This window comes from Ceratotherium simum, chromosome 17, assembly GCF_057802395.1.
Source record: "Ceratotherium simum simum isolate JZ-2026a chromosome 17, ASM5780239v1, whole genome shotgun sequence".
NCBI lineage: Eukaryota > Metazoa > Chordata > Mammalia > Perissodactyla > Rhinocerotidae > Ceratotherium > Ceratotherium simum.
The window spans coordinates 39535874-39556627 of record NC_141916.1 but is presented as its reverse complement, the minus strand read 5'-3'; the positions used below and the strand labels follow the sequence as shown (position 1 = coordinate 39556627).

Sequence of the window (20754 nt, the reverse complement as noted above, 5' to 3'; positions counted from 1 at the left end):
AATTCCTAAAAGGAAAAGATTTTGAGCAGACAGGAAAAAAAACCCCAAAAAACTAAGAACATGTGTCGACTACACTGGAATGGAATAATCCAGATTGACTTCCAAATTTTTGCCTCTAGGTGGATGGTAATTTTTGTGTGTGTGTGTGTGAGGGAGATCAGCCCTGAGCTAACATCCGTGCTAATCCTTCTCTTTTTGCTGAGGAAGACCGGCCCTGAGCTAACATCTATTGCCAATCCTCCCTTTTTTTTTTTCCTTCTCCAAAGCCCCAGTAGATAGTTGTATGTCATAGCTGCACATCCTTCTAGTTGCTGTATGTGGGATGTGGCCTCAGCAGGGCCAGAGAAGCAGTGCATTGGTGCATTCCTGGGATCCGAACCTGGGTGCCAGTAGCGGAGCACACACACTTAACTGCTAAGCCACGGGGCGGGCCTGGATGGTAATGTTGATAGAAAATGCAGAGGTTGAAGCAGTTTGAGCCCATACAGTGAGTTAAGTTTTCAAGATGTTGAATTTAAGGTGCCTGTAGGACGTCCGAATGATGTACTCTCTTGAAAAAAATGAGTCAGGAGCACAGCAGAAAGATGTTCGTTTAAAATACACATTTTAAAATATAAAATTGATTCGTGTTAGGGTGCATCCGGGCACGCAGTGGGAAACCTACCACAATTGTTAAGTAGGGAAGTTCTTCAGCAAAAGATCGATAATCCATGTTGCCTATTTTACAAATCAAGCCCCCCAGAAGCTGCACTTCCTTCCAGTCATCTCTGGACTCTTACTACTCGGCTGGGGCTCGGGGTCGCCAGGTCAGAGCCTACTCGTGCTGTGGAACCCGGGAGAGGCGGTCGCGGACTACAATTCCCGGCGTGCCCGGCGAGGGGGCGGGCCCAGGAACAGCCACCCCTGCGAGCACTCGGGCGGGGAGATCGGGCGGCGCCGAGCTGAGGTGGCGAGACAAGAGCTCCCGGATGTGGAGAAGCTGGGGAGAAGGCGTGGGAGGAAGATGGACTCGGTGGAGAAGGGGGCCGCCACCTCCGTCTCCAACCCGCGCGGGCGGCCGTCCCGGGGCCGGCCGCCGAAGCTGCAGCGCAACTCCCGCGGCGGCCAGGGCCGAGGCGTGGAGAAGCCCCCGCACCTGGCGGCCCTCATTCTGGCCCGGGGCGGCAGCAAGGGCATCCCCCTGAAGAACATTAAGCACCTGGCGGGGGTCCCGCTCATTGGCTGGGTCCTGCGGGCGGCCCTGGACTCGGGAGTCTTCCAGAGGTGCGCATGTGCGAGAGTGGGCGGTGCGGCCTGGGCGGGGGTCCGTAGGGGGAGCCGGGCCCTGGAGGGGCTGTGGCTCCTGGGGCAGTCGCTCTTGGAAGGGGTGTGCCAGATCCGGGGTGTCTGGGCCGCTGCCGAGAGCCCAGGGAGGACAGGCTCCAGCTTCTTCCTTGTTCCGTAGCTGCGAATAGTCATGACCTGGTACGCTTCTTGTCCCCGCCCTTGACAATGCCAGCCGTGAAAGGGGAGGTTTCCTCTTTTCAACCGTCTCCGTCGCCCTGGTTGACCTCACAGGGTGAAAGGATAGGAGGCCACCCCTGGGAAACGTCTGCGATAGTATGTGAACTCTTTTAGACCTAGGCCATTGGGGTTGCCCTGTTGCTCAGCTCTGATAAGTACTTGGTGCTGATCGATCAGGGAGGCACCAGGTTCATGAACGGAATGGAGAGGGAAGGCTTTCTAATTTCGAGTTCAGCTTGGAGATCCTTTCCTGACCTTTGAAAAATAAGCTGTCTGCCTGTGAGTCAGCACAATCTAGAAATCTCCCTACATTTGTACATAGGTGAGAGATAGTGGGAAGGCATACAGCCAGCTTTTTTTTTATGATAGGCTGGTACGTGGTTTTATCATACCTTTGGAATCTCGTCTGCCCTAAGGGCAGTTTTAATTGCACATCGTTGAGAGACCTTGCCATATGCCATATTGGTCAGGAGTTACAAGCTGATGTCTTTCATTGAGAGACCTTGCCATATGCCATATTGGTCAGGAGTTACAAGCTGATGTCTTTCATAAAAGAAGGGAGATAGAATTCTGTGCCAAGACTGAATTTACACATAGTAACTTCAACCTAATTATGCTTGAATGTGTTACCGCGGAAAGTAAATTATTTTAACCTTTTGATGTTTGGGTTTTGGTGTTTAAAGACATGGCTGTTTTTGAAGCATATTAATTACCCACATTAATGTATGGGTAAATGATTTTTATCAAACCAATCTTATTTAAAAGGGAGATACCAAGAAAGTATAAATTTACTAATTTCCTTAATGTTTTAATCCAAAGGAAGCCTTGGTGGAGTGAGGTAAATAGGAGCTGGCACCCAGAAGATAACACTGATGTAACAGGAAGTGTGCGAAGGAGAGATAGGGAAAGACTTCTGGATTTGGTTCAATTCAGTAAACAATTACTGAGCCCTAATTTCTGCCATACACGTCCAAGGGAATACCATGATGAATGTGACGTGGTTCCTTCCTTGTGAAGCTCACAGACTTTTGGACATTTTTACCTCCTTACAAAGGTTACACACTGAAAAAAAAAGGACTGAGAGAAGGTGCAGGCAAGCATCAGTAATGTAGTAAAATCCTCTTTTTGTGAAATGAATTAGAGATCAATATCACATTCGTAATAAATTGAGAACAAAACTCATTTACAACTCTGGTTGCATATGTCAGCAAACCCGTTTCAAACTGGCTTAACTAAAAAAGGTAAGGCTTGTTTCAGGTACAAGGAGATGGAAAGGCAAAAAATGATTTATTCATTCAGCAGATATTTATTGACTACCTACTATGTGACAGTCACTGTTCTGTGTCTTTAAGCAGAGGCTGTACCAGTAGCAGTAGTTCCTAGTCTCATGGAGCTTGCTTTATAATAGGGAGAGACAGGCAATATACAAACAAATTAATATATACTGTATCTGGTGGTAATAAATATTTTTAAGAAAAATAAAGCAGAGTAAGGGGATGGTGCACTTTGTCACCAGAATCCTCTATTTCTTGGTTCTTCTGGGTGGGCTCTCCCTTTATGGTGTCCAGGTGGTTGTGCTGAGAACTGGAGAACTCTTGGCCCATGATGACTTGGTCCAAACTTCTGCACCCAACCAAACTCTAGTATGGTTTCTAGCAATTTAAGGCCACGTTCCTAGGATGAACCTAGCCCTCCTCAAAATGGCTGCCTGAGAAAGCTCCATGCTGCCAGGAGAATTTCGTGTTTATTTCAGGAATAACCTGGTAATAGGCAGATAGCCTCTGAACCCCCCTGGTAGAATAGTTACTTTAGAAAGCTTACAATTATAAATCTCTTCTCTGCCCTTTGGGATGTAAATCTACCACCCAAAACGGTTTCCTCAGGGACCTGAGAGCCTTCTGTTTGAAATGCAAACATTCTGGGAGGTAACTCTCACCCTTCCCGGTCCCTGTGGGAGGACAAGGGCCTGAAGTCAATGGGTGCCTTGCTTCACCTTGCACCTTGCCTCCTGTCACAGAGCTAGAAGTTTGTTTCTCCTCTGGGTAAGCACCAGTTAACAAACCCAGATGGCTTAGTCACATGGACTAACCCCCTGGAACAGTCCACAGTGCCTTTCCCCTACCACACTCCAGCCTTTTGTTTTGGGGAATTTGAGTTCAGTTCATGCTGAACTCTCTTCCCTATTGCAATAGTTAATGAATAAAACCTGTCCTTTCTGCTTTAACCAGGGTTGGGCTTTGTTTATCCTTGACACTGCTCCTCGTATCCTGCCAGGTTTAAGTCTAGTCAAAAAAGAGCTGCCCTCTTCACAGCTCTAACTAAAGTCTCATTGGGTCTCAGTGGGTTCCCTGCTCATCCTTGAACCCGTCACTATGGCTAGGAGAACACAGTGCTTATAGTGGTACAGTTTAGCGCATCTTCCACTCTCAGAGCTAGTGATGGAGCGCCCCCTGAAGCATGTGACAGAGAGGTTCATCCAGAGAAATACTGGAGTACGATTACCACCAAAGGGGGAATAGATGTTGGGAGTCAAAACCCAACAAATAACTATTACGGCAGACATTGGAGATTTTGCTACAAAATGATTGGAAAATATATGTATATATTGAACAGTGATTTTCCTGTGTCCATTTATTAAAATGCATTTGTACAAAATTCCATTAAAGAATAAATGACTCTTGAGTTTTAACTTTTCCTGTACCAGTTTTATTTAATACATCTAGACTAGAGCGGAAGCTCCTTGACGATAGGGGTGGTGTTTTATGCTTCAAGCCACCTATGGCATCTGTCACTATACCAATAATAGCAATTAGAAGAAATAAAACCAGTATTTCCCTTAACTAGCAAAATGAGCATAATCTTTCTAACTCTACCTTCTCTAACTTGCAGTATTATGTAATAGTGTGATTTTACTCTGTTCAATTCACATAGCTGCTTGGCATCCTTTCTAGGGATCTGGGGAGTTTAACTCAAAAGGTGATAGAAGGGACTAGCACTACTTCCTCCATGAGGTTTTTGCTGATCCTCTCAGTGAAAAATAATTGTCTTTGTTTTTCTGTCCATAGCAGCGTTGTTTGTTTCTTCGTTAGTGCATGCACCGTGCAAGCATGTAAGATCATAGATCAGGAGTCAAACTGCATGGATTTGAATTCTAGCTTCACCATGTATTAACTTTGCAACTTTGGGTAAATTACATAACATCTCTGTGCCTTTTTTTCCTCATCTGCAGAATGGACTTAAATGTCTACCTCATAGGCTTGCTGAGGGAATTAAGTAAGATAATGTATATACAGCCCTTAGAATAGTGCCTGGCATATAGTGAATGATGTTTCCTTGACATTTTCCCCTTGTGTTGAAGGTTTTTACAATCTTCATCTCTTCCATGGGCCACAGTTTCCTTACTTGTAAAATGGGAGAGTTGTAATTATCTTCAAAATGCTAGTGTTAACCTTCTTTGACTTTGAAGATTTAATGGAAATATGTCTTTACTCTCTATTTCAGGAGACCACCAACTTTTTCTGTAAAGGGCTGAATAGTAAATATTTTAGGCTTTGCAGGCCAGACAGTCTCTGTTACTCAGCTCTGCCTTTGTATGTTGTGAAAGTGGCCATAACAATACGTGAATGAGTGAGCATAGCTATATTCCAATAAAACTTTAGTCATGAAAAGAGGCTGGTAGTGAGCCAGATTTGGCCTGATGACCCCAGCTCTACCAGGTCAAAAGCTTTTTGTGAGCAGATACTATCTTATTCATCTTGGTATGCTTTATATATTAGAACCTCAATTAAAATGTGTTGATTTGAATTTAATTGACTTATTCTGAAGCTGCAGTAGGCGTTTGGAACAGCCTTGCTGTCTCTCATTCTCTCTTTGTTCAATAAATACTTACTCTATGAAGGAATTGAAGAAAACTGTAGCTGCCTGATTTGTGTTTTTCAGGGCTAAAAGATGCCTTGGAGATTATTTTGTTCAAAGCCATGGTTTGACTTAATTGAGGCAACTTTTTGTGGCCTGCTGAGAATCACAGCTAAGAATACTTTCAAGCTTACTAACTTTGCATACTAACTTGGATAGTTAGCAGTCGAGAAAAATGTGAAATAATTTTATTTTCATTTAGTAAAAAGTTATTGTTAGAGCTGAGTTTGTCAGAGCTTGATGTTCAACAGTGGTTCAGTGCTGTGCAAGTAAACCTCAGAACGAATTGATTTTTAAAATGTTGCCTAACATAACTTATGAAAAATAAATATAAGTTTTAGTTTCATTTCTAGGGTGTGGATTATGATTAATGAAAGGTCTATGCTGTGTTATCATTAAAATGGCAGTTTATGAACTGAAATAACTTTCATAGGCACCATGGTTGATATTCCTGTTCATCCTGTTAGATGTAGTGTGACTTCATTTGAGGCTAAAGCCATTGACATTAACTTTTGACATTTACTCTAAAATTGATTTTAAATGTTATTAGGCCTGTTTGTTCACTTGCTCATTCTTTCTCTTTTGCCCTCCCTCATCTGGTGCCCCTAAACCAAAGGAAAATGATGTACTTAGTCCCTTTAATAGATGATGACCATTGTATTTTAAGCATACATATGGGATGCTATTTTCATATTTCTAGTGCCACTGCCTTACATAATACATACAAATTAGACATTTGGACCTTCGAAGGTCTGAAAGCAGAACTTCAGCTTTCCTTCCAACAGAGTCATTATGAGGATTAAATGAGACTGTGTAGATGTTCCTTTATTACTATTCCTGTTTTATTATTTTGAATAGCTAACATTTATTAAATGTTTATTGTGTTGTAGTTTATATTTAATCCTCATAACAACCGTATGAGGTAATTACTATTGTTATCACCTCCATTTTACTGAAAATAGAGGTCGGGGAAACAATGGATTTTGTCTGGGGTCGTATAGCTAGCATGCATGTGGTGGAACCAGGATTTGAACCGCTTCCTTCGGAGCCCATGCTCTTAACCATTTACTATTTCATTCAACAAATATCTATTGAAGTTATGTAGCAGGCATTGTAAAAATACTTTGTAAAAAGTAAAGCATTATAGAGAGGTTAGTTATTGCCTCTTTCCCTCTTGCCCTAATGGCTTAAAGAGAATTGTAGTACTGTGTTGGCCTCTGTCTCTATCAGTAAGCCAAGAGTTTCTCCAGAAAATGGTCTGTATATCCCCAGTGTCCCGAGTAGGGCCTGAAACAGAATAGGCGCTCAGTACACATTTCATGAACGGAGGATGACTGATAATAAAAGGGAGGAAAGAAGAGAAACAAGCAGCAAACCTCTTCTAAAACCTCTATTATTTATTTACCTTTTAAGCATTTCAAAAAGATCACTGAATCTTGTGGTGTTGAATTTTCATAAGTAGAGATCAGGATAATAAAGTAAATGGCTTCAGCAGTTTACTTCAACTAGTGATGTATATTAGATGTCAAAAGACTCATCTTTTTTGCTTTTCCTGTTCACTTTTTCTGTATTCTGTTACCATCTTACCACCCTCCCTTCACCTTCTTTATTTAAAAAATTCACTAGGTTTTCATTGGTGTTTCACTTTAATATATACCTTTGAGTCTGACATTTCTCCAGTGAAAAACCTACCCAAAATTATTTCAGATTTCAAGATGGAGGAAAACGGGGGCTCCTCTGTTCTGCCTTGCACAAAGTGACAGGGGTAGATATGACCCCTAGCCAGTGGCTCATCTTATTTACTAGCTTCCTTTGAGAATTTTTTAGGGGAGTTATTGACCTTATTCTCTAGATTTAAACCCTTCTGCAAATATTAAAGGGAATAAATGAAATTAAATTAATAAGTGAAATACAGAGATATTAAAAATTGTCTTTAGTTTCTCACTTTCTTTTCACTCTTGACAATTGAGCATAGACATTTGAAACATGCAGTTTCTTTTCCCTCAGTAGATGCTGAATGAAGGGGAAAAAATATATATATATGCATGTGGCAAAGACTAGCAAGTCATTAAATTATCTTTATGTAATATCACTATTAAAACATTGTGGCTAGACTGATATTCAGATCTTCTGTTTCTAGCAATGGAAATTTGTAAAGGTCCAGGAAACTTAACTTCAGTAAAGACTAGTACACCTCCCCCAAATAGCAGCAGTTTTGCTCTTAATTATCATTCGTATAAAGTCTAAATGGGCAACTATGTAAGCTTTGGTTAATAGAGCTGTTAAGCTAAATTCTCCTGAGCCAGTCAATCATATTAGCCATGTCTATCAGTTGTTATCAACGGCTGTAATCCAGTTGATTCTGTGTTCAAATATTTATACACCCATTGTTAGTTGGCAAAAAAAAAAAAAAGTTAGATTATCTCACTATTTTGAACCCAGACTTGGGCATTTAGTCTCTTCTAAGCTTGAAATTCTTTCAGCTTTGTGGTTTGGCTAAGCCAAATCCATTTTTTTCTTAGCAAGTATATTAAAATATTTTATACAATATTTTGGATTTGAATGGGGAATAAGAATCAGGATCTTCATTTCCTCTAGATTTGAACTTCTAGCACTACTCTTTTGCTTAACATGCCAGTAGCCTTAAAAATAGGAAGTATCTTTTTTTCTAATTTTATAAAACTATATTTAGGGCTACATAAATAATATTTATATAAATAACTATATATTATATAGAATATGAATATATGTGTAAGTATAAAATATCTAGGACATTTTTGATTCAGACATTAAAAAATATAGTTTACATACAAAATATACTTCTTTAAATTTTATGTTACTTTGGATCTACAACATTATTTTGATGGTAAAAAAACTATTCTAACATTATGTAAGCTGTATTTTTGGGTTTCAGAGCCCCTTTTTATCTTTAATGATTTGTTTTAGTGATTTGACTCTTTATTTATTTATTTTTTAATATCTATACAGTGTGTGGGTTTCAACAGACCATGATGAAATTGAAAATGTGGCCAAACAATTTGGTGCACAAGTTCATCGAAGAAGTTCTGAAACTTCAAAAGACAGCTCTACCTCACTAGATGCCATCATAGAATTTCTTAGTTATCACAATGGTATGAGTTTAAAAGTTTATTCAAAATTTTATATAATTTTCAACTTGCTTATCATTTCACAAGGCTGGTTTTAACATTTGAATTTACGATCTTAGTGTTACTTGTTTGCAAAGAACTTTATTTTGATGCCCTTTTCATTTGTTGTGTCTTTTAAGAGGTTGACATTGTAGGAAATATTCAAGCTACTTCTCCGTGTTTACATCCTTCTGACCTTCAGAAAGTTGCAGAAATGATTCGAGAAGAAGGATATGATTCTGTTTTCTCTGTTGTGAGACGCCATCAGTTTCGATGGAGTGAAATTCAGAAAGGAGGTAATCTGTTATATCTTTATTTTAGCTCATTTTGCAGAGAACCAGTTTTTTCGTATGTAAATATTCTTTAGGAGTGAGGAGAGTAGAAAGGGAGCAGTAGAAGAGAATATGAGATTCTTAACTGTGGTAGGTAATGACATTTATAATCAGTTCTAAATCTTGGGATTATTGAGGCAAGACAGTGAGACCAAATTAATTCTTTGCTTTACTTTTTACAAAGGGACATTTTAACCTTCTATTTGCCTTTTGACCCAGACATGTTTTTTAGATCAGATACTTTTATGTTTGTCCTAGACATGTTTGATAAACTCCATATAAATCATATAGAATTGTGGGAATAGAAAGCATCCACCAAAAAGTTCTGGAGAACTTCAAGGATGAATTGTGGAATTGCTTCCCAAAAATATGTAAGAAGAATTCCATCGGGTTTAGCTGGAGCCTGATTTCTAGCCAGATAAACTAACAAAATATGTAATAAAGAATATAATCACCAACAAATAAGTAAAGGTAACATACTTGAGGAAAGGCAGTGTGGTTTCTGTTAGATGCCCTGACGTTTATTGAATATAGAAAAGCTGGCCTAATTGTCTCTAACGTATGTGACTTAAAGGAGATAGTATGGAAGATGAAGTGCCACTGGAGAAGGTACAAAAGAGAGCAATTAAGAGGAGAGATGAGGGGCCAGCCTCATGGCCTGGTGATTAAGTTCAGTGAGCTCCACTGGGGCGGCCTGGGTTCAGTTCCCAGGCTCAAACCTACACCACTTGTTGGCACCCATGCTGTGGTGGTGAGCCACATACAAAATAGAGGAAGATTGGTATGGATGTTAGCTCAGGGCTAATCTTCCTCAAGCAGAAGAGGAGGATGGGCACAAATGTTAGCTCAGTGTCAGTCTTCCTCAGCAAAAGAAAAAGCATAGCAAATTACAGACATTTTTAGACAGACAAAAGCTGAGAGAATTTGTTACCAACAGATCACACTACAAGATGGAAGCACACATAAGTATAGAAAGGGATGAAGAATAACAGAAAGGATAAATATGCAGGTGAAGATAGATGACCATTTTAAAATAATTTTAAAAGTATTATAATTTGTTGCCAATCCTCCTCTTTTTTTTGCTTGAGGAAGATTAGCCCAGAGCTAGCATCCGTGCCCATCTTCCTCTATTTTGTATGTGGGACGCCATCACAGCACAGCTGATCAGTGGTATAGGTCCAAGCCTGGAATCCAAACCTGCGAACCCAGGCAACTGAGGCAAACTCTACACCATGGGGCCAGCCCATGTAATTTGCCTCTATTTTCGAAAGGTATTTTCATTGGCATTGAATGTAAAATTTTGGTTGGGTTTTTTTTTTTTCTTTTATCCTTTTAAGATTGCATCTTTAAGATGTTACTCTTTTGAAGATGCATCTTTAACATGTCTTTTCATTATCTTCTACCATCTATTGTTTCTTCTAAGAAATCAGCTGTTATTCTGACCATTGTTTCTCTGAATATAATGTGTCTTTTTTCCCTCAGGCTACTTTTAAGATTTTCTCTTTATCTTTAGGTTTCCACAGTTTGACTCTGATTTGTATTGCTATGGTTTTCTTTGTGTTTGTCCTGTTTGGAGTTCTCTTAACTTTTCCTGTCTGTAGGTTGATACAGTATCATCAGTTTTCAAAATTTTCTTCAGATATTTCATCTGCCATATTTTCGTTCTCCTCTCTTTCTGGGACTATAATTTAAATGGATTTTAAGCAATTTTATGGTGTCCACATGTCTCTCACAGTCTGTTCTGTGTTGTTTATTGTTTATTTTTCTTTCTGTGCTTCCTTTTGAGTAATTTCTATTGACTTATGTTTGAGTTCATTGACCATTTCTTCTGACTTGTCCAGTGCACTGTAAATTCTATCTAGTGAATTATTTCAGATACTGTATTTTTCCATTCTAGAATGTACATTAGGTTATTTTTTAGCAATTCCATTCTCTTTGAAATTCTCCATCTGTCTATCCTCTTTTTTAAAGTATTTTCCTCTAATTTTTAAAACATATTTATGATAGTTATTTGAAAATCCTTGATTGCAGATTTCAACATCTGGGTCGTTTGTTGTTCTGTTTCTATGACTGTTTTTCTCTGATTATAGTTTGTGTATTTCCATTTCTTCTTTTGTCTTGTATTTTATCATGTGCCTGACAGAGAGACTGGAGTATTTATTATTTTCCTCCAGAGAGGCCACACCCTTTCTTCTATCAGGCTGATAAGATAAGGGGCTAATTACTTTCATTTAATTAGGAGTTGGGCTGGGTTGGAACTTTAATTTCAGTTCACCTCTTATTGCACGTGTCCTGTCAGGAGATATGTCTTGTATGTATTGCTAATATCCCTCTGCTAACAGGACTTTGGGATCTAAGCACCACAAAACTATAACCATCTCTCACTGCTCTCCAGCCTATTCCCAGCTTCTTGTGCCATAGCACACTCAACAGAAGTCCTATAGGGGGAGTCAGTGGGTGGAAAGATCTAGCTCTGTGTTTTAAGTTTCTACTGATGACAATCTGAGACTCTAGTCCACAGGGTCATTAAAAACTTGACAAAACTCTTCTGGCTTCTCCTTACCCCAGTAGAATCCCTCTGCTTATGCCAATCTTGATCTTTCTCTCACCTCTTCCTCAGACTCAGCACATATCCCCAGAGAGAAAGCAGCCACTGATCGTTGTTCATCCAGGAAAGACGTGTCCCTCACTTTCCTTTTCTTCAGAGTACCACTTGAATTATCTAGTTGGTTTGCTTATTGCCTATCTCTACCATTAGATTGCAGTGCTCCATGAGGGTAGAGAGTCATGGTCAGTGCTGTGTATCCAGTGCCTATAAAATTATACCACATATTCAATGTATATTTGCTGAGTATTTTCCTAATTATATCAAACACTGGGGTGGAGTTGAGCAGAGGATGGATTAGTTAGGGAAGTACGTAGAGGTTATCCCTAGAAGCCTTTACGTACAGAAGTGACAGCCAAAAGTGAAGAAAGATTCTGAAGAATCACCAACTATTACACACACACACATGTGAATGCATACCTATACATATCCACAAATACAAATTTGGGAAAACTTTAGTAAAAAGGCAAGGGAATCCCTATATACCAGTACTGAGGGCTTCATTTATTACATCATGTTATAATCATTAATGTTGTTATTGCTGAGGCTTCATTACCAAGGATAATAATAAACAAACATAATTTATTTATTATTATGCTTAGTATATTTTTTAACTACTGGTAAGAATGTATAATACATTATATAAACAGTTCTATCAATATAAAAGTTTCAGTAATTTGATGGGGAAATCATCAGTTTTCTGTACTAATTCCATGAAAGTAATTTCTCAACCACATTAGGTAAATAGCAGATATATTGTATCTCTTTAGAAGCAAATAGTAACAAATAGATTAAAAGGCTCCGATATTGAATATGGGTGTTTTATTACAAGTTCAGTTCTTTTGAAGCTATTTTAAGGTTGCATTGATGTCCTCCCAAAGCATTATATTTGTATAAATACCTTAAAACCTTAATTATTCAGAATTCCTCTATGAAATATTTTTATTATTATTATTATTATTGAAAAGGAAAGATAAATCATCAGAATTTTTAGGGATTTTGTTCCTTTAAAAAATCCTTTTAATTACATATCTAGATACAGAAATATTCTATGTTCTGAGTTCATTTTTATTTGCTTTATATAAAAATTACTGAATGAACACTTTCAGTATTCAGAGCAATGTGGACTTATTATAGCTTTTTGCTTTTAGTTCGTGAAGTGACTGAGCCTCTGAATTTGAATCCAGCTAAACGACCTCGTCGACAAGACTGGGATGGAGAATTGTATGAAAATGGCTCATTTTATTTTGCCAAAAGACATTTGATAGAGATGGGTTACTTACAGGTTTGTGCCTTCATTTTGCAAAAACCTTTTAAACCCTTTTGTCTGTATACTGAGTTCTGGGGAAGGAGTACGGCACAGTTCGTGAAGGGAAGTGTCAGCCCCCAGGGGAGAGGCATAACTGACTAGATTTGTTATGTGGGGCATTTATCCTGCAGGCTTACCCCAGACTGGACTTTGGAATCCGTTCAGTAAATTGCAAGAAATTCTGCTACAACTATAACATTAAGATAAGAAATGAATCAAGTATTGAGTATTTCTTTACACATGTCCTGTATTCATATTATTCCATTCAAAACTCCATTTTTAATCCATGGTTATATTACTGTCGGGTTGTGGTTGTACAGTTGAGTAACTTCTATTGCTTTAAAAAGAGGCAAACCCCCCAATATAGTAGAGGTTAAAGAGCATCAGGAGGGCCGGCCCTGTGGCTTAGCGGTTAAGTGCATGCGCTCCGCTGCTGGTAGCCCGGGTTCGGATCCCTGGCGCGCACCGACGCACCGCTTCTCCGGCCATGCTGAGGCCACGTCCCACATACAGCAGCTAAGAAGGATGTGCAGCTATGACATACAACTATCTGCTGGGGCTTTGGGGAAAAAAATAAATAAATAAAAATTATAAAGAGCATCAGGAAAAGCAGATTATAATTCTATCTATCTCTAACTGTGTAACCTTGGATATATCATGTTATCTGCTCTAAGTCTCGTTGCTCTCGTTTTAAAATAAGGGGGTTGGATGTCTCTCTCGTCTTTAGAGCCTACATGGTTACATCATATACTGTTTGTTCACTTGAGTTATAGCTATTGTTTATTCAGCACTTACTGTGCACCAAGCACTATATAAAACATTACATAGGTTATCTCATGTAACCTACATAGCAGCAGAAGAAAGTGGACATTCCTATCCCAGTTTTCCAGCGGAGGTCACGGCAGCTCTGAAAAATGAAGTAATTGGCTCAAGGCAAAAACGAGTAGTAATAGTACTGTCAGGATTTGGATTTAGGTCCTTAGGTTACTCAAAAAACAGCATTAAAAAAAATCAAAACTCTACTCTCTATAGTGAAAATTCTAACGTGACTCATGCTCTGAGGGATAAGTATTTTTCCAATCTTTTGGTCAGTGTATAGGCAATCTCTAGTCTGGCTGTTTAGGTAAATTTGAGTGTTCAGGAAAATTAGATTTGACATATATAGATACCACCCTCCCCGAGCTCTTTGCTAAGGGAGACTGTGGTTTGACCCTTTTCTAAAGCATGGAGAAAAATGAAGTTTCTCATCATAACAAGATTTGTGAAGAGACTGAAATTCTGAAAAATGAAGTTTTCTGGTAATTGATCTTGACATTGAAATGATTACAATCATAGGAAAGCCTCTCCTCTTGCCCCCTTACCCAGGATCAGGAAACTGTCCCTACCTTTGCCCACATGTGACCTGGACAGTTATTGCCCTCTCCTGTCTGTAGCTCAGGAATCAAAGATAATTCTGTACAATAGAAACTACAGTTATTTTTCCTCCCCTATCTTGCCCCTTATTGCACATAGGAAGAGAAGTTCCAAAAACATTTATGCTGCTTTTGGGTGGTTATAGGAGAGACTGCCAGAACAAAGGGGATACAATTAGAGGATTTCCAGAAAATTCCTTATGGTCAGAATACTGGACAGGCCGGCCCCATGGCTTAGCAGTTAAGTGCGCGCACTCCGCTACTGGCGGCCTGGGTTCGGAGACCGGGTGCGCACTGATGCACCGCTTCTCCGGCCGTGCTGAGGCGGCATCCCACATACAGCAACTAGAAGGATGTACAACTATGACATACAACTATCTCCTGGGGCTTTGGGGAAAAAAAAAGGAGGAGGATTGGCAATAGATGTTAGCTCAGAGCTGGTCTTCCTCAGCAGAAAGGAGGATTAGCACGGATGTTAGCTCGGGGCTGATCTTCCTCACAAAAAAAAAAAAAAAAAGAATACTGGAGGATGGGTATTGTTTCTGCTTTTTACAATCTTAAAATAGAAGCCTATTTGAAGAAAAATGGGAACTTGCACTGTGTGGATAGAATTTGAGAAATGTTAAGATTATTTAAGTTATATGGTTTGAATATATGGGAAACAAAAAACTTTCCCCTCCAAAAAAGAAATCATTTGTTGTATGTCACTAATATTACTGGATTATTCATTTTTCTGAGTACTGTAGAAATGAATTCATTGTATTGTATTACAATAAACTTTTTGATATGTGTGAATGGATGTTAAAAACAGTACTCATGGCATTTGTACTATCTTTAGGGTGGAAAAATGGCATACTACGAAATGCGAGCAGAGCACAGTGTGGATATAGATGTGGATATTGATTGGCCTATTGCAGAACAAAGAGTATTAAGGTAAAAATAAGACTTGTATAGTCTTTGCACTCGACCCTAAAATATTATTTTTAGTAGATATGTTTAATTGTACTACAGACACTGATTTTTTTTTAATTGAAGTAACATTGGTTTATAACATTATATAAATTTCAGGTATACATCATTATATTTTAAATTCTGTAGACACTACGTCATATTCACCACCAAAAGTCTAGTTTCCACCTATCACCATACAAATTAGACACCGATTTCTGATATTCCAAACATCTTAGGATGTTGTCTATTAGTATGCTCATATGAGGAAGACATATACGTAAAATATGCTTTTAGATGGCTATTCAGTAACTTGAGAAACACGTAGTCTGGTTAGACCACATTACTAAATTTGAAGGACAGTGTTTGACTAATTGAATGGGAACGGGTTATTAAGTTTATTAGTGTTAGCCAGATGAGAGGGAGTGATTAGTATTGCACTTATATTCAAAAGTCTATTTTGGTTTCTTTTAGATATGGCTATTTTGGCAAAGAGAAGCTTAAGGAAATAAAACTTATGGTTTGCAATATTGATGGATGTCTCACCAATGGCCACATTTATGTATCAGGAGACCAAAAAGAAATAATATCTTATGATATAAAAGATGCTATTGGGATAAGTTTATTAAAGAAAAGTGGTATTGAGGTATGTGCCCCCTGAATGTAGCAGTGTTTTTTAAGATTGTGATTCAGGGTTAAGGAACAGGTGAGGGAAATAAGAGATTTACATTTTTAGTATTATCTATTAAAATATCTGAAATTTAGCCTTCACATGCCTAGAAAATTATCATACTATTTACTTTTAGATGAGTAAAATTAGGAACTTGTCAATCAACAAATAATATTTCTAATTTATTTAATAAGTATGAGCATACTGTTTTTAAATAGGCACTATCTGGTATTTCCCATAGGGTCTTACAACAAGAAAGATTTCATAGAAAATAGGTGTCAGCATTTAGAAAAAAAGCAAATGTGGATTTTTAAAATGTAGCTTATTCTTATGATTGAAAATTTTAATTCAAAATAACTTAATATTGAAGTGTATTTTCCAAAATGAAAGCTAAGATGATTTCTTATAATTCACTAGAAATCTTAAATATGTGTTCCTAAGCAGCACAAGAGACAAGTTATAAGACTTTCCTGTGGATAAATTGAATTATAGGAAAATCTTAGATTAGATAATCTACGTAGTATTTTTTACCTGTAGATAGAAGCCTTTCCACTGTAGAAAACAGTGTCTTTCACCTTTTTTGGACTACTAAAAATAAACTGTTTTAGAGCTTCATCATTTTAAAATAATAGTTGATTTTACTTACTTGGTCCTTCAGAAGGTCAAAAGACTGCTCATTGTAACTTGTATTATTTACAAGGTGTTATTTTATTATGAAAGATATCTGTTTCCTTCATTTTCTCATTTTGCCCTTTTTTTTTAAGGTGAGGTTAATCTCAGAAAGGGCCTGTTCAAAGCAGACACTCTCTTCCTTAAAACTGGATTGCAAAATGGAAGTCAATGTACCAGACAAGCTGGCAGTTGTGGATGAATGGAGAAAAGAAATGGGCCTGTGCTGGAATGAAGTGGCATATCTTGGTTGGTATCTTTTTATTCAGCCATAATAAAATGGACCAGGATTTTTTTTTTTTTTTAAGAAATAGAGAAATAAGAAAGAAAATTCCCAAGATTGGCATGATTGCAAGGAAAGAAGAACTTTCTTGCAGCACTGATAAAAGTATTGAATTGGGACAGCCTTTCTGTGGGTTAGTTTGATAATACGTATCAAGTGTAGCCTAGTATAATGATTACCAACACGTGCTGTGGAGTCAAACTTACACCCCTAACTAGCCAGTTTTGATAAGGTAAGCCTTGGTTCCTCATCTGTAAACTGGAAATGTTGAGAGTACCTATTGTCATAGTTCTATTTTAGGAATTCATGAGAAAATCTGGGTAAAGCATTTAGCAGATTCCTAATATATAAGAAGTACACTCTGAATATTTTTTGCTATTCTTAAAACGTATGTAGTTTTGATCCCCAAATTCCAATTTCAGGAAATAATTGGACAAATATGCCAATAATGGAGGGAAAAAAAGAATCCACCTAAATATCCTGCAAAAATAGGATATTCATAAAATGGAATACTATGCAACCATTAAAAACAATGCTGTAATCTGTATTTATTGGCATGGTCAGATGTCACAAGTTTTTCACTTGAGCATTACGCAAATGTATTTATCAGGTGTCTGCTAAATGCAAGCTTGGAACTGATTGCTGGGGCTTACTGCTTGCAGAGCTGACAGCCTAAGGATGTCAACATTTCAAATATCAGTCATGACAAGTTATTAAAATACATAAAAACTATAAACTATGTATGAAATAAATATTTACAGGGATAATATGGGCCCTAAAAGAAGCAGCGCAGGAGTGCTTTGGGAGCGTATGATCTGGGGCTTCAGGAATAGCCTTTGAAGCACACGTGAAGGTTAAACAAACACACACTAGAGAGCCTTTAATAGAAAATGATCCAATTTTGATAAGAAGAAGACAGTTTCAGTGGAACATATAACAAATCCCAGGTCTACTTATTATCTGTGTGACCTGAAGGAAGCACTTCTAAGTCTTAGTTTTCCTATTTATAATATAAACACAAATTGAACTTTATAAGGCCAATGGAAAGAAAATCGAAGATAATATAAAATGCTTAATATAGTGCCTGCATATAGTAGTAATAAGTGTATCATTTATATAGGTAAAACTGTAAAATTATATATGCCAAAATGTAGTGATTATCCATAAATAGTGATAATTAGGGTGAGTTTGATTTTTTGTGCCTTTATTTTAAAAAAATGTTTCTACCAAGAATATGCATTACTTATATAACATTAAAAAACTAGAAAAAGTAGAGGTTAGAAAATCAAGAAAATAGAGAATAGACTCCAGATTTTTATTTTACAAATTGGAGTAGTGTTTTACTTTGGCCACATAAATGTATAAAAATGTTTCTCGGGCTGGCCCCATGGCTTAGCAGTTAAGTGCATGTGCTCCACTACTGGCGGCCCAGGTTCGGATCCCGGACACACACCAACGCACTGCTTGTCGAGCCATGCTGAGGCAGCATCCCACATACAGCAACTAGAAGGATGTGCAACTATGACATACAACTATCTACTGGGGCTTTGGGGAGAAAAAGGGGAAAAAAAGGAGGAGGATTGGCCATAGATGTTATCTCAGGGCTGATCTTCCTCACAAAAAAAAAAAAGTTTCTTAAGAATAGCAACACTTTTTTTTTTTTTTTTTTTTGGTAAGGAAGATTAGCCCTGAACTAAAGACATCTGTTGCCAATCCTCTACTTTTTGCTGAGGAAGGTTGGCCCTGGGCTAACATCCATTCACATCTTCCTCTACTTTATATGTGGGACACAGCATGGCTTGATAAGCGGTGCATAGGTCCACGCCTGGGATCTGAATCTGTGAACCCTGGGCCGCCAAAACAGAGCACGTGAACTTAACCACTATATCACTGGGCCAGCCCCGAAAAAAATAGTGACATTTTTATAAGTAAAAGTTAGTAAATAAAGCTTAGTTGGAGGAGTGGACTATGCAAAGAAATACTTTAATTTTCATCATCTTTCAGTGAAAACAATTCAAATTTCAATAAAATTAATAATAGAAAATATTTCAGTAGATAAATGTAGAACAAATTTAAGACAAATAAACTCTTTTAACCAGCATTTTATTAGTAGTGTTTGTCTATGGTATAGTAATAGTCACACTCAGAATGATGAATTTAAGGCACTGGGAGCTTCTAAAATTTATCCTATCAAAAACAGGTCGGGGGGTGTGGAAAGAAGAAGCAAGGCAGGGAGAGAAAGGACGTAGTTATGTCAGTGTGATGGTAATTTTTCAACAAGTGACATACAAATCAGAACTATTACAGGTTAAAAGAGACAAGATATATGTTAACAAAATGCAATATGTGGACTTTGGTTTCTGATTCAAATAAATCAACTGTAAAAAGATGATTTTGAGACAACTGGGGACATTTGAATGTGTAGTAGGTTATTAGATGATATTAAGGAGTTGTTGATGTTGGTGGTTTGATGATATTGTGTCACTTTTTAAAAAATATGTATATCTATTATAGGTAGACGCTGAGGAGTTTTTGGGTAAAATATGGTGTCTGAGAATTCCTTCTTCCTTCCCTGCAAAAACCCAGGAGCCAGGGAATAGAGAAAAATATTGATAAATAATCCAAAACATTGATAATTATTCCACATGAACATGGGATTCTTATATATGTTTGAAATTTTCCTTAATAAAAACTTTAAATAATTTGTAATTTATACAGAGAATTTCTAGTGTACACATCAGACTGTATGCAGAAAGTCTACTTCATTCTCTTTCTTTAAAGTTTATTTTGAATTGCGTAGGAAAAACCCTAGACCTCAATTATACTTGTAAGTACTTGAACATATTTTTGTTTGATCTAATCTGTAGTATTCTTACATATAGTGCTTTAGGTCTTACTGAAGTTACCAGAATTACTTATTGGTCACTGTTTGCATTTTTTAGAAAGAATATTCTTTGTCTCTTTAAATGTTCAACCAGTGTTTCTTTATTGGTAGGAAATGAAGTGTCTGATGAGGAGTGCTTGAAGAAAGTGGGCCTAAGTGGGGTTCCTGCCGATGCTTGTTCCACTGCCCAGAAGGCTGTTGGATACATTTGCAAAAGTAATGGTGGCCGTGGTGCCCTCCGAGAGTTTGCAGAGCACATTTTCCTATTAATGGAAAAGGTTATTAATTCATGCCAAAAATAGAAATTAGTATAATGTTGGGAAAGAAAGTATATGGCCTTCTTCAGCCACTTTACTTTTATTTTTGATTAAGTACAATTCCATGTTGTAATGTTACAGAGTGTGATTTGATTTGTGATATATCTTAATATCTTTTAAAGCAATGTCTTCTCAAACTGTCATTCCAAAACCTTCTATGAAATAATTGTGCTCTACTTTTCTCTTTATGCAAGATAATTATTTAGAGATTGATTACAGTCTTTCTCAGATTTTTAGAAAGTGCAAGTAACAACATCATCAAAATTGACTTTGTATTGTACCCTGTAAAACTGTGTGTTTGTGTGCTTTTAATGATGCTGAGATTTTATTTATTTGGGGACAGTGTGTCTGGAAGACATGCCCTTCTATTAATAAAATTACATTTCACAAACTTGATGAAAACTGCCTTGTGCTATAGAAGAGATTTACCAAACATTCCTTGATTTCCTTTACAACTGACCATTCAATCAGTAAGAGAAACAAGCCACTAACTACCAAGTGTAAAGGAGATAAACAAATACAGATATCTGAAGAAATGGATATGTTGTGAAGGTTGTATAGTGATTTGGAGTAAATCATTTGCAGTTACTGCTGAGGTTATCATAATTTTGTGTACTAAATTTGGCTGTCATCACAATTTTACAGCCACCACAAATCATTCTCCGACCTGATTAGATTCCAGGAATGGGGCGTTATCTCATAAATGTGGGTGCTTAACTAATAAACAGTAACCGTTTCCTGTGGAACAATATTACATCTGT

The 20754-nt window shown here is 37.7% G+C and overlaps 1 protein-coding gene across 2 annotated transcripts; it reads left to right on the top strand.

The window, feature by feature from the left end:
* Positions 1–967: 967 nt before the first annotated feature.
* Positions 968–20384, top strand: CMAS (cytidine monophosphate N-acetylneuraminic acid synthetase). 2 transcript variants are annotated; one of them, XM_004435445.3, is made up of 8 exons: positions 968–1263; positions 8407–8549; positions 8705–8860; positions 12653–12786; positions 15061–15155; positions 15645–15816; positions 16605–16758; positions 19788–20384. In XM_004435445.3, the coding sequence occupies exons 1-8, from the start codon at positions 1004–1006 to the stop codon at positions 19976–19978; spliced, it is 1305 nt and encodes a 434-aa protein (XP_004435502.1). In that variant the 5' UTR covers positions 968–1003; the 3' UTR covers positions 19979–20384. The 2 variants fall into 2 exon arrangements, with proteins under 2 accessions (XP_004435502.1, XP_087298812.1); XM_087442686.1 differs by lacking the exon at positions 968–1263 and adding an exon at positions 1359–1464.
* Positions 20385–20754: the final 370 nt, after the last annotated feature.